General features: G+C 43.6%; 1 protein-coding gene across 2 annotated transcripts; it reads left to right on the forward strand.

The window, feature by feature from the left end:
- The first annotated feature begins 5854 nt into the window (after positions 1–5854).
- si:dkey-12l12.1 (uncharacterized) lies at positions 5855–11514 on the forward strand. Of its 2 annotated transcripts, none has more exons than XM_053860299.1 (6): positions 5855–6105; positions 8349–8390; positions 9412–9522; positions 9598–9711; positions 10718–10801; positions 10866–11514. In XM_053860299.1, exons 1-6 carry the CDS (start codon positions 5992–5994, stop codon positions 10914–10916), a joined length of 516 nt encoding a protein of 171 aa, XP_053716274.1. In that variant the 5' UTR covers positions 5855–5991; the 3' UTR covers positions 10917–11514. The 2 variants fall into 2 exon arrangements, with proteins under 2 accessions (XP_053716274.1, XP_053716275.1); XM_053860300.1 differs by lacking the exon at positions 5855–6105 and adding an exon at positions 7936–8244.
- Positions 11515–12942: the final 1428 nt, after the last annotated feature.

Here is a 12942-nt window from a genome sequence, read left to right on the forward strand (position 1 = left end):
ATTTGACACAGACGGGCATCGATCTGCACTTGAAATAGCATTTTTAAAGACAGAGGTGTGAACAAATATAGAGCTGTCCAGCTGTCCATTCGGTCCAGTGCCACGTTATCTATACATATGGCCACTGAGCATGTAGAGATGTTCCCACATTTTCAGAGTTTGTAAAGGGTGATGACTGTTGAATGAATGTTTGGCACATATTGGCAACAGCAGTAACAGTTCTTTCTCAAGCTTCATGTAAGGAGAGCATTTTTCATCATCACTAACAGATGAAAGAAGTATTCTACACCTGTAAAACATCACTAAGTAGACAGAGGACATCAGCGAGTGGTCCAATATGTAGTGGTAGAACCTCAGTCCATGGAAAGAATATCGGTTCAGACACTGACCAAAAACCAAACACATTAAGCACTGAAACATGATATGGGAAGATCACAGATTTTTATGATCTTCCCATATATTAATGTTTGTTTCTATCTTGTCATCTGTTGCTTCATAAAAATGATAGTACTCTCACTCTGGTGCATTAGAAGAATATATTGCCAGCCACTGCGCTATTCCTTCCCATTTGAAAGACAATTTCAGCCAAATCCATATTTGCATCACTTCCTGTCCAAGTCATATCATGGCATTTTGAAAGCATGTCTTTGGACTAAATCAGCACTGTATCAGCTTCATTTGGGAACATTTTTGACTTCATGTAGACAGCTGTAGTCGATGTTGGCGGCGTACTTTCCTTTCACTGGAATTAAATCCCAATGTGTGAGCGCTAATCCGCCTTTGTTCAGTGGCAAACACTGAGCTGTGTTTCTGTCTCAGCCTTCAGCTGCCGCTTCCACATGAGTGAATTGAATTCCTGCTGCTTTCATCACCTCCTGCTCCTTTCCAAGAGTGACTAACCACCAAAGCAGTTGATGGAGAGATGGCAGAAAGAAAGGCAGTGAGGAAGAATATCGATTTGCAATCAGACATCTCGCTGTCATTTCTGCTGTGAAGTGCATGACAGCTGAGCAGCAGGTGTTAACATGTGACCTGAGTCCCAGCAGTCACTGATCCGACCTTGTGTTTTTTAACAAGAGGATGAGCGCAAAGGAAGTCGGAACGACGAAGAATGTGATGATACCCTCATCCCCTGTCTGTTTGGAATGATGGGAAAAAGAAAAAGATAAATGACTGAAAATGTCATGAAGAAGAAATCCCTCCACCTGACCTCCGTGGAGTGACACACCCATGTCCTCCCCCTCGGGCACTTTCAACAGACCTATAGGAAGTATTTTTACATAGTGTGCAAAATGTATTTAAATGATACATACATGGTACAAATTATAATATATTTGATTTGCTTTATTTTTCATTGGCAAACACAAGTTAAAAACCTTTATATTTCTGTTCTTTATTTTCATGTTCTTTTATCAAGCTACAGTTTTTAACCCCTCGTGATCTTGATTTTGACCGGACCCCTTCTTCAATAAAAATATTTTGTGTCCCAAAATTGATTTAAACGGAGCCTCTCAAGTTTTTACATGAAAAAGTTTTTTTATTGTTGACGTTTTTCAAATTGAATTATTTTAACTGAATAGTTTTCATTTGGGCAGTTAAATGAATCCTTTTGTTGCCTCTTGATACTTTTGAAACTTTTTTTTTCCTCATCTAACCCTAATCGCACTGCAAGAAAATACTTAAATGTCACTGCTTTGGTTAAGATTGGAAAAGTGTTTGGCGTCTCACCTCTTTTTATCGTAAGCAACTACCGAAAATGGTTTAGTTTACTTGAACCTATGTCTGACTGAACTGATGAATTCAAATAGTTTGATTCAATTCAAAGGCACATGGGCTGACAGGCCACTTAAATGCATGAAAAAAAAAATCTATCAATGACTCTTGACTCAGGTGTCTTCGATGTAAACATAGACGCTCTACTACTCTACTGTCTCCACTGTGTTTCAGGATATCTTGTAAGTGATGACCACTTGATGTTCGCCAGGCATAATTCCATTCTGTTGAAACATGTCTGCCACAGTTAAGGCTGAACCCAAACACACAAAGATATTTTGGAAATGTTCCAGGCAGGGAACAGCGAAACCCATTTTTCAGAGAAGAGGAGAGTGAGTAGAAAACAACAGCGGCTTCTGTGAGAGGCTGAGCACAGTCAAATCAGATTGAGCGGCAGGTGAGGAGTGAGAACAGAACCCACAGAGGTTGACTTTATCAGAACTGAGAGATTATTTTGCAGACCTGACTACCACTGAATATGTTGCTTTTGAAGACTCCTTTCAAGCGCCTTCTAACGTCTCTGGTGAATTAACAGCTCTCAAGGTCAGCGGTTGCAAGCCGCTGAGCAGCATCCTCAGATGAACTGACAGCAGCTCAAAGCCGAGACGCAGATGACTGACACTTCCCACGATGAGGCGGGGTGGAGCAAAAAACCCTGAATAACAATTTCACCCACGAGTTTCTCAGGAGGTTGAAGCCTTTCAGAAGGGCTTTATTCGTCGCATTTATTTGACTGGTGGGTCTTCAGACATTATCAGATGTTTACTTGTACTGGATCACGTATTACGACCTTGAGTCCACAATGAACAGCTTGTTTTCTTACTGTGAGGGATGAGGCAGCCGCCCATTTCGCTCCAGATTGGATTATCTGCCAAAAACAACACGCCTTGCAAGGCTAGCTGTTCTTAGGTCATTCTTCACTCCTCTCTTCCTTTCTCCAACGACTAAACATCCTCGCCATCACTTCCCATCATTAGCCTGCGACTGTCTGGCCAAGGGCCTGGCCCGACCTCTGGGGAAACGTTTGCCGTCAGAGCCTCTGTCAAAGCAAAAAAAAGAGGTGAATCAGAGAAGCCAGCAAATAAGCACCTTAGATGCAGGTCTGTGATTCCAGAGATGTGTTTCAGATCTAAGTTTGTGGAGACGGTCGTGCAATCTTTCCCCCATGTGGTTTTAAAAAGTGCTGGTTGCGCTGGACCGGATATGAAACACACTTAATTTAGGTAATTTTTCCATTTTCACAGAGACGTATGTTTCCAGTTTGAGCCAAGAGCGGTGCGACCAAGAGCCCCAGGCTTAAAGACATTAGATTTGGGTTACTCTTTCCATCGTGTAATTTACCTTAACACAGGCTGCCTATTCATCTCCATAGAGGCATTCTTGCTGCTGTGCTTTTAAAGCTCGTATAAACTCCCCCATGGGAAGATTAACTGCCCACCCCCCTCGACTGGCTGATAATGTGAACCATGTACAGTCTGCTCTCTTTTCCCACTAAACATATCAACCTAACTCATGCTTGTGTTGTCTTTAGTTTGCTGTGTAGATGGACTCTTTGTTACTGAGAACTCAGACCTTTTTGATTTTGTGTCAAACCGTTGGCAACATTATTCCGATAATGTCTTTTACTGATGGTCGGTAGAACGCTCACCTACAGAACCGCTCATGCTGTACTACGAGTCGCATTATACACAACTGACACAACTCACGGAACAACGGGTTCAGTTTTATAAACCTAATCCTGTTTCATTCTTTCATCAGTTCGTTCTCACCGTTCTTGTCACAAGGCGTCAAATATTGACAATCATCAACACCGCAGCTATTTTGTTTATAATGTGAATTTATGGGAGAACTCGTCACAATCATTTTGCGTTTATTTTAAGTTACTTAGCAGCAACATTTCCACCTATTGGTCTGGATAAGTTCATCTAGGGTGAAGTAGAAACATGACCATTACTCCCAATAATGTTCGTCTGCTTCTGAAGTCACACACACAGCTCTACTGAATCATGTACGACTCGGATGGTTTTTCATGCTTTCAGAAACGCTCGCTAACAATAATGGCCCGAATTGCAACCTAACTCTGACTTGGCACATTAACTGCCATCAAATGAGTAGCGTCCGTGGACATGTCACAGGCACAAGTACCCTTTTCACACCTCCATTCCCCCGGCACCAGGGGCAAAAAGCTTCGAGGCCCTCTATAAAGGTAAAAACGCAAGACGTACCGGGTCAGACTGTTTGGTGAAAAAATGATAAAAACAACCAGACCATCGGACCATTGTGATACAGTAAGTTTTTCAGTTCATCTCTCTGAACAGTTCACATCTCCAGTTTTTTGTATTGACAGTGGCAACTCCAGGAATCTTGCCTAACCAAGGAGCGGCGGAGCTTTGTCAACAACATAACTCCAAAAGTTGAATGTGGATTTTCAAGAAACATTTATCACTGGTGAAGAGGGCCACACACATAATGACAACACATGACAATTGGGCTTTGCCGACCTAGAATGGTGAACCCTCGATTATCCTAACTTGTACAAGCTTATCCTATGAGAGAATCATTACGTCTGGGGTGTGTTGAGAGTGAATATGTCTCGATCATCGGGGCCAATTGTAAATGTTAAATATGTTCAATATTTACAACCAAATGTGTGTGTGGTGACAGCAATGTTGTATGGTTTGGAAACAGTGCACTGAGGAAATGCCCGGAGGCAGAGCTGGAGGCAGCTGAGATGAAGATGCTGAGGTTCTCTCTGGGAGTGAGCAGGATGGATAAGATCAGGAAGCAGTAGATCAGAGGGACAGCACATGTGGTCAGGTGTTTAGGAGACAAAGTCAGAGAGGCTAGATTGAGATGGTTTGGACATGTACAGAGGAGAGAGAGCCATTACATTGGTAGGAAGATGTTGAGGTTGGAACTGCCAGGCAGAAGGTGGAGAGGAAGGCCAAAGAGAGAAGAGGAAGCAGAGGATGAGGATGAGATGGACGAAGATGATCCGCTGTGGCCACCCCTGAAGGGAAAAGCCGAAAGAAAAAAAAAAGAATAAATGTGTGTGGTGAGAGCTTATTGTTCCCAACACGAACTGTGATGTGAAACGGAATGGAGCCACTCAAGAAGTGCTCTGACAGAGAAACAAGGAAGCATAAAAAGATGTTTTGTGATTTTATGAATTGATGGCAATAGAAACGCTATGAAACGTCCTCACGCGGTCCATCCCTTAACACGTCCACGGGGTGCATTCCAGTTCTGCGAGGCACAAACATGATCCTGTAATCTAGGAGGATGCGATTCCCGATCGGTGGTGAGGGAAAATCTTGATGAGTTGTCAGTGCTGTCGTGTGTTCAGAACTCCCCAAAAACTGTAAAAGTTGACTTTATAAAAAATACAATAAAATCACTAAATCATATTTCATGTGAGGTAAGATTTGGTAGAGATTTGAGAATGCAGAAGGGCAAATGTTTCTTTTGTGACACTGCAGAACAAATCCCAGCAGAACTTTTTGCTATGGGCCAAAGCTGTTCTTCAATTATAAAAGTGGCTTTATAGATATGATTTTATGTTGTGTTTTGGGTGAAATGGCCTCCTGGGTGGTGGTACGTGCTGCCTCAGGGCTTTTCTAGTTTTACAGAATTAAAAAGGAACATGTCCATTCCCAGGTGGTGAAACTCAGGTTGTGACCTTCTGTCTCTAACTTAAAATGCATCAAGACAGCTCCACCGGCAGCAACGTCAGGGCTAAGCTCGGCAGTAGCCGGGGCTCAGAACACAACTCAAACAAACGCCCCGGGGTTATTAAAGTGTCAGTATGGATTGAAGAGTGATATTTAAGAGCTGATGTATAGTAGTAGTAGTAATTCTCAGATACATGACCATAAAACAAGACGCCAAGATTTCTTTCATTCATTCTGTTCTGCTGTCTTCCACACACATGCTTTGGCAGGACAGACGCTGCTGATCAAATGGAAAATTATCCTAATACTTTAAGTTGGGGTAGTGGAGGGGAGGGCCACGAAGGGGGGGGGCTCAAAATGTCTAACATGCTTCTGCAGGACCGCAGGCCACCATCTGGCGGGGAGCTCAGTCCTGTGGTGGGCTGTTTTGTCTGCGTGAAGCTGGCATGGCCTCCAGTTCTGCTGCATCTGGTCTTCATTAGCAGGGCCGAGAGTATAAAGCCAGGAGCTGACAGAGACTGGGAACACTCTCGCTCTCGCCTGGATCATGGGCTTTCCTGTGTGGATGTGCGTGCTCTGCCTGCAGGCAAGTCTGCTGTCACACGCCCTCGACAGCTCAGGAGGAGCAGGCGGTGTCCGGGGACAGACTGCTGACCATCCGGTAAGGACAACACTTTAGATGACTTTCCAGTAAACACCCAGGAAGCAGCGCTCGCCGATATCATCAGTTGCTATTTTGGTGGCGCAAAGATGAATGTTGCTGAGCTCATTTAAATCCTGTTTGGTGATACAGAACATCTGCCTGTCTGAAAAGAACATCTCCCATCCGTCAGTGGAACGCTGGGTTCGTCGCTGATCTTGTAATTTTACGCTTCATGATTTGAATTCGCTTAAACGTAATGACATGTTTGACATTTAGGAAATTACAGTTGATTTGTTGAATAGCTGCCACTCTTTTGTCATCTCCTGCTTCATTTAACAAACACTCCCTGAACATGACCGGCACATATACTCAGCAGGATAAAGGAGTGGATTTACAGCAGGATTTAAATGTCGTCACGCTCATTTTTAGATTTCCAGTATCTGCTCTGACTCTCCCGAGCGCTCTCTTGGAATGTCAATCCACGTAAACGTGGTTGCTGTGACGACAGTTGCGGTCGACTCAGATGTGCACGTAATAATCCTGAACTTTAAAGGCATATAATTCTTTTTCATTGTGATGGTTTTCACAGTCATTATGCCTTTCCTTCAAAAATAAACCCACTGTGGAACAGCCCTCTTTCCAGCCCGGGTCATGCCATTTCATGTGGCGTCCAACTGTTATACTTGAAACTTTGTGGTCAGAGTTTTTCTGCGGACAGTCTTTACGCTCGAGCCAAAGAAATCATCTTCATCTGGACAACATGTTGGACAGCTGCTGCAGAGGAGAGAATGTTTGTACCGAGACAGAAAAGCCTTTCATGTGTGGGAGTTCAGGCTTGCCGGAGCCATTTATTCAGCCTAATTACAGCGCGAGAGCAATTACGCGCTTTAAATGTGGTGGAATATTCCTAATACCAGAGGCAGCTGTCATTTCATGGAGTTTGTGCTAATGAATTTATGTTTTTGCTGGAGAAGGCACTTAGTTTGTTGACGAGATGTGCCGCTCGCATCAGCAGAAAACCGACATTCTACAAAAGTGCAAAACAAGAAGACGACAGTGTAGCTGCCAAGCCGCAAGTGCAAAGTCCTTGTTTGTTCACGAGTGCTTGAAGGGATTCACTAAGTTATTCCAGTCAGCTTCTCCTGCAGAAAGTCAAGAACACTGCTACTCATCTGCCTCTCCCTTACAGTTCCTCCTGAAACCTTTTCACATCCTCTCCATGACGCTCTGAACACTGTCGCGCTGAAAGAAAGTTCTTCAATAGGCAGCATGAGGGGAAACGCATGTGAAGTCGACTTCATATCAGCATACAGTTAAAAACAAACACAAAAAGTTATTCAAATAGAAGACATAAACAGTTGTGGTTAAGACAAATGAAAAAAACTGAATGTAAGAAGCTTTGTAATGTAGCTCAAACACTGACCTCGGACACTTCTAGACATCTGTTGCATTTATCCGTACGACTCTATGCGCTGCCCTAATGTTTTACGAATGTGAAAGATATAGATATTTTTGGACTAGCTAGCTAAGACATATACTAGTGTAGAAAGTGAGTTAAAGGGCAACTATTTTGTTTTACTGCATAGCTAGTTAGCCAAGCAGTGAAAAAAGCTAGCTAGCCAGCTAGCATCAGAAAATTTTTCAGCACCTATATCATGGAGAAGTCTCAATATTTTCTATATTCCAAACCTTAACAGCAGATCAATGTGAAATTAGAGTTGTATTAATTGAAGATCTCTGATGTCACACTTTCCTACGCACGAGCAAGTGCCAGTTAACAACATCACAGTGTCTTTGCTGGGGCAGGCCGATTCACTCACGAAGGCAGTGGATGACAAGCTTCACTTGCTATTTTGCAGTTGGTGCAGTGCACAGTCCTACAGTGAAGACAGGAGTGATGACGTTGTCACGAGCATAGTCGATGGGTGCCAGCATTTTGGAGTGGCCAGAAGTCGCCATTAAATCACCAGGAAAACCCAAGGACTTCACAAAGTCTATTGTCCAGACACCAAGATGAGAGGAGACTTTCTGCTAGAAACAAGGCAATCGTAGACCAATTCATGCCTTTAAACCAAGTGGAATTATTTACTCTCAATGAGAGGACAGGAGAGTTCAGAGACCGTTTACCGACAACAGACGAGAAAGTTCAGAGCTGAAGTAGGTAAAGGGAGACCTCTAATTTCCGAAAGAACTGAGTACACAACATGTGCATTTCAAGTTGGTTTTCACACTATTTATTTTGGTTTTACCTTTCCTTACAGAATCACAAGCATCAGAAGGACTTGTCTTCAAATGGACAACTGGTATGTGCTGTGATAAATGCTTGTTGAGTGCTGACACCTTTGACCACACCTGGTGTTTTGTTACGACACATGTATCACAGCAGTCTCAGACATGAGAACACGAGTCTTGTGACACCATTAGCTGTGTATGTATCAAACAGTGGAAAAGTGGTCAGTGTCTGTCTATGGACTGTCACACTTGTCATGCGTTCAAAAAGTCTGCAGCTGCCGAGTCGGCGCCTCAACTGTCGTGCTTTCAATAAAACTCAGTTGTAAATATTTTCCCATCACACGCGCAGCACTCCTAACACAGTCACCCAGAGTACCATCAAATGTATCACCTAACAATCAGATCTGACACCTGCATAATCAGGATCATATGAATCACTTAGTTGATCGACCTCTAATCACCGCGATGCTCTGTAATTGTAGGAAGTGTTGTTGTGTCGTCGTGTGAGAACCCAGCAGCAAGTCCAGGATGATGAGGACAAGATCTAGGCGCAAATAATCAGTGCCTGTCTGCAACTGCAATTAAACACAGTGGCATTATTCATGTTCCAATTACCCGTCAACCACAGTCGAGCCGTCAACATTCATCAAGGCCATTATGCAATTCTGAAAAAAATCATTAAGGAATGTGGGTCAGGGAAAATCAAGTCTGTGGATGGAAGCTATTTGGGAAGGAGAGTGGCGGTGTTTGCTTCCCATGGAAATTAAAAAAAAAACAGCAAGGGAGGCTGCCGTACAAAACAGACAGCACTTATTTTCCAAACTCATGAAGCTGTGAACGTCAGAGTCAGGACCCTCTCAGCCGTCCGGTGAATTTACCACCAGGACCCTAATGGGTTAGCAGTTGTTTCTCAAAGAGACAGTCCATTTATAAGATGAACAAGAGGATCGATAACACTCCGTGTCCGTGCAGGGATCAATATCAAACCCGAGAAATGGTTTCATAATTCCAGCACTGGTGCCAATGAAAGAGACTGAAGCAGAGAAATCTTCTGAGCAACATCTCACAGCAGTTTCTGTTGGACTCTTTCAGGTTTTCCACAGAAATAGACGACAGTTGGAGCGACGGGGTCCAACCCATCTGAGCCACCCCAACATGCCCGGGGCCGTCACAGTCAGAGGGTTCCCTCAAGCCATCAGTCAGGTAGGACTCCACAAGAGGAGGGTCAGGCTTCCAGGGGATGGATATCATCTAACCCTGCCACATTTTTGATCCCAGGCCGACAGATCCCGGCGACACTTGGTTCAGGTCGCGAATAAGAAGAAGAGCAAGCGCAAATCACGCATCGGCTCCTTCTCTCTCCTTAGCAACAACAAATCCAACCCCCTACAGGTGAGTCTCCATGGCAACTCCCAAGGAGAGGAACAGCTGGGCCAAAGAGGCCGGATGTAAGCGTTGAGCTGTAAGGCTACCTCGCCTCAGTTTATTGGATCAGCTTGGGTGTAATCTGTCACTCGCGGATCAGCCTCTAACGGCGGCCTCGGCCGTGATTCTTAAATATCACGCGTCTTCACCACGCTGCATTCAGAGATGGAATCACTCTCCACTACAGGCACAGCTCAGGGACATTATTTATCTGAGGAGTTGACCTTTCGTTTTTTTTTTTTCTTTAAACAATGTAAAGCTCATTATATTATTACACTAGCAATATCATGTTTGTGTGGGTTTATTTGTCTTGTCAGTATTCTGGAAAAGCAAGGTCATTCTCACCACAACATTATTTCACTCTGATCTTAAATACAGCCCAAGTCGCTGATCACCAGACCGAATGTTTACTGATCTGCTTCAGGCTATGTTTGAAAGATAAACATAAAATAAAATTTGCCTACTGTGGTGTTGGCTGACTGACATATTAGGTGAGAGGGGACAATGATGTTTGTTGATGATATAGTGATTTATGTTATGAGGAGATGGAAGAAGAACCTGAACAGGACCACATCAGAATTCATGAGCGTCACAGCAACAGTGGTGAGAAGTATTTTTCAGAGAAGTGGACTGAGATGGAGGGTAGTGAAGGAGATCATGCAGGGAGGGTGGAAGAGGTGAGGGGACCTGTGACAGATGAGTGGCTGCCAAAGTCAAGAGGATTCTGATGAAGCTCAGACAAAGAAACAGGAAGTGGCACAGATGAAGATGCTCGGGTTGTCATAGGGAGTGACAAGATCAGAATGAAACTCGGGTGGTGTGGAGACCAGAAAAGGAAAGGTTGGCCGATGTATGTGACAAAGGAGGACATGAGCTACTGTGAGCTGGAGAACAGTAGATTGAGTGCAGCAAGGCCAGTGGGTCTTGAGCTTGACTCATAAATGAAATGTGTGCATATCATCACTTCACACAGGTGATCAGAGCGAGGAGACAGGTGAAACCTGAAGCCCCTAAAAGGGGGAAGTCATCAGGGCGATCTGGGGCTTACTCTGTTCTGGTGAGTCCAGTGACGACTTGAATAAGTGTCAGCATCTTTATTCAAATGTTTTTCTCTTCGTCAGGGGGACCCTGAGACTAACGGACAGAACAACGGCCCAGAAAGAAGCGCATAATAACAAAAGAGTCAATATTCAGAGGAGAAATAAAGGGAGACTCGAAAAGCAGTTGGATCACGCACCATCAGAGTGACTTTTATTTTTTACAATTAAACGGCCATATGCTATTTATATACCATTTAAGGTCAAGAGTATCAGTAGCGTGCGCTGAAACACAACATGGTTATTTCTATAAACAAAGCAGCAGCGGGGTTATTACAGGACGAAATCTCAACCCACACATATGGGCCTCCTGATATAGGGGGAAATATTCATGACAGAGTTTAGGTTATGATGTGTCTCCTGTCTTTAAGTAAGGCTTGTATAAATACTGTTCACCAGAGCTGGCTGTTTCATGAGGGCATTTTATATATCTACACAGCTGATATTTTAGGTTGCACCACAAGGGTGAAAAGGCTTTTTGATACGTTATATATATCCTTTTAGAGACCTTGTTTTGCCCTTTGTGTCTACTTCAATCTCCACCTTAATTTCCTAATATATATATCTGCATGTTATATCAACAACTTTAGCGGATGTTTTTCTTTTATCAGATCACCTATGAAGATTTCTTGTATATTTTTGCTGTCATGTTCTAATAAAGATGTTGTCTGAACACAGGAGTTTTTTTTTTGAGTACAGCATGGATGGGTTTGTACGATGATTCGGCGCGATTGTATCAGCTCACTTAAGAACTGTCGGATATAATTAAACTCCTCTTTTATTTGCTGAAACCTGAAATGCTTCAAGATGACATCAGTAAATGAGGAACCACAGGAGCTGTCTTGAAACATTAGGTAATAGTTTTCTCTCTTAGAGCCCCATTAAGAACTTAACAGCTGTAGACCAGGATCTGTCTTTCCCTCGTTCTTTCCAGAACAACACGTCCGTCCCATTGGCCACAAAGGCGTCTTCAAACTGGCAATAACAGAGTCATGTACTTAAGTATCAGCCAGTAAGAAAGGAACCCCAATTACAGATGGCGTGAGTTGCAGGTACAGTTTGTGGTCTGTGATGCAGTCAGTCGGATCATCTTTTGGAAAACAGGGCTCAGTTAAGGTTGCCAAGGAGGAGAGGAATGCGTGTGAAGGGAGCAGAAACATCTAAATCTGGGTCGGAACGTCTGTTCCAGGAGTAATACTATTTTCATGTATAAACGGTCTGGCAGACGACAGAAGCAGTCCGGACTGGAGAACAACAGTTTAAGCGGGACTTGCCCCTCCAGACAGAACCAATCGCCTGGAACTCTGAGGAGGAACAGCTCACTGGTGTGATGTCTGCTTCAAACCAAAATAGCTCTGATGTCCAATTATGCATTGAACCAGAGTGTGAGGTCGTGTGTGGAGGAAATTCAGACTTTTGTTACAGTGAGAAGCCTTCAAACAGAGGATGACTCATCTGCACTCATTAACCAATCCTAGCCGTGACGTACGCATGCAGCACTCACACTTGTATAAATACACACGCGCACATACACACTCACAAGAGGCGGATGTAACTGCTGCAGAATGAGCTCCAGGGTCCAAAGACAATTTCCATGAATATCAACCTTGGCGATAGCCTTGGGGATCTGGTTGAGTCAGATGATAGTGTTTCCATGGTGACAAAACAGACCCAAATTCCATTGAACTTGTCAGACGATGTTGCTAGTATTCCTATTTTGGCAGAGCTGTTTGACTCACTTGGTAGTCATCATGTTTTCAGGGCCACATTTCTATCACTCCGGAGAAGAAGAAAGCCAGATATACGACTGTGTCCAAACCTTTTAGCCGAGGGCCAGAAGTAAGGAGGGGGGCAGCCATTGCAATTGGCCTTCCAATGTAACAGGACTAACAGAATTATGAGAATTAATTAGAAGATTAGAACATTTTTTTATCTCAATTAATCGCATAGGTTCACTAGTGATTAATGGCAAATTGATCAAAAGACTTCCGTGTTCTCGCTTTCCTCCCTGACCTTTTCCAGATTTTTCTACGCACTTGAATTCTATTTCAGCCGTACCCTGAGTTCCTCGCTCTTCCTCGCTCCACTTTCGTTTTCTCCC

Source organism: Synchiropus splendidus, chromosome 3 (assembly GCF_027744825.2).
Source record: "Synchiropus splendidus isolate RoL2022-P1 chromosome 3, RoL_Sspl_1.0, whole genome shotgun sequence".
NCBI lineage: Eukaryota > Metazoa > Chordata > Actinopteri > Syngnathiformes > Callionymidae > Synchiropus > Synchiropus splendidus.

Bases quoted from the DNA above. Each gene is read 5' to 3' on its own strand.
- si:dkey-12l12.1 (XM_053860299.1), top strand. From the start codon at position 5,992: ATGGGCTTTCCTGTGTGGATGTGCGTGCTCTGCCTGCAGGCAAGTCTG. The intron at 6,106-8,348 runs GTAAGGACAACA...CTTTCCTTACAG, and splicing joins GACAGACTGCTGACCATCCG to AATCACAAGCATCAGAAGGA. The intron at 9,712-10,717 runs GTGAGTCTCCAT...CACTTCACACAG, and splicing joins ACAAATCCAACCCCCTACAG to GTGATCAGAGCGAGGAGACA.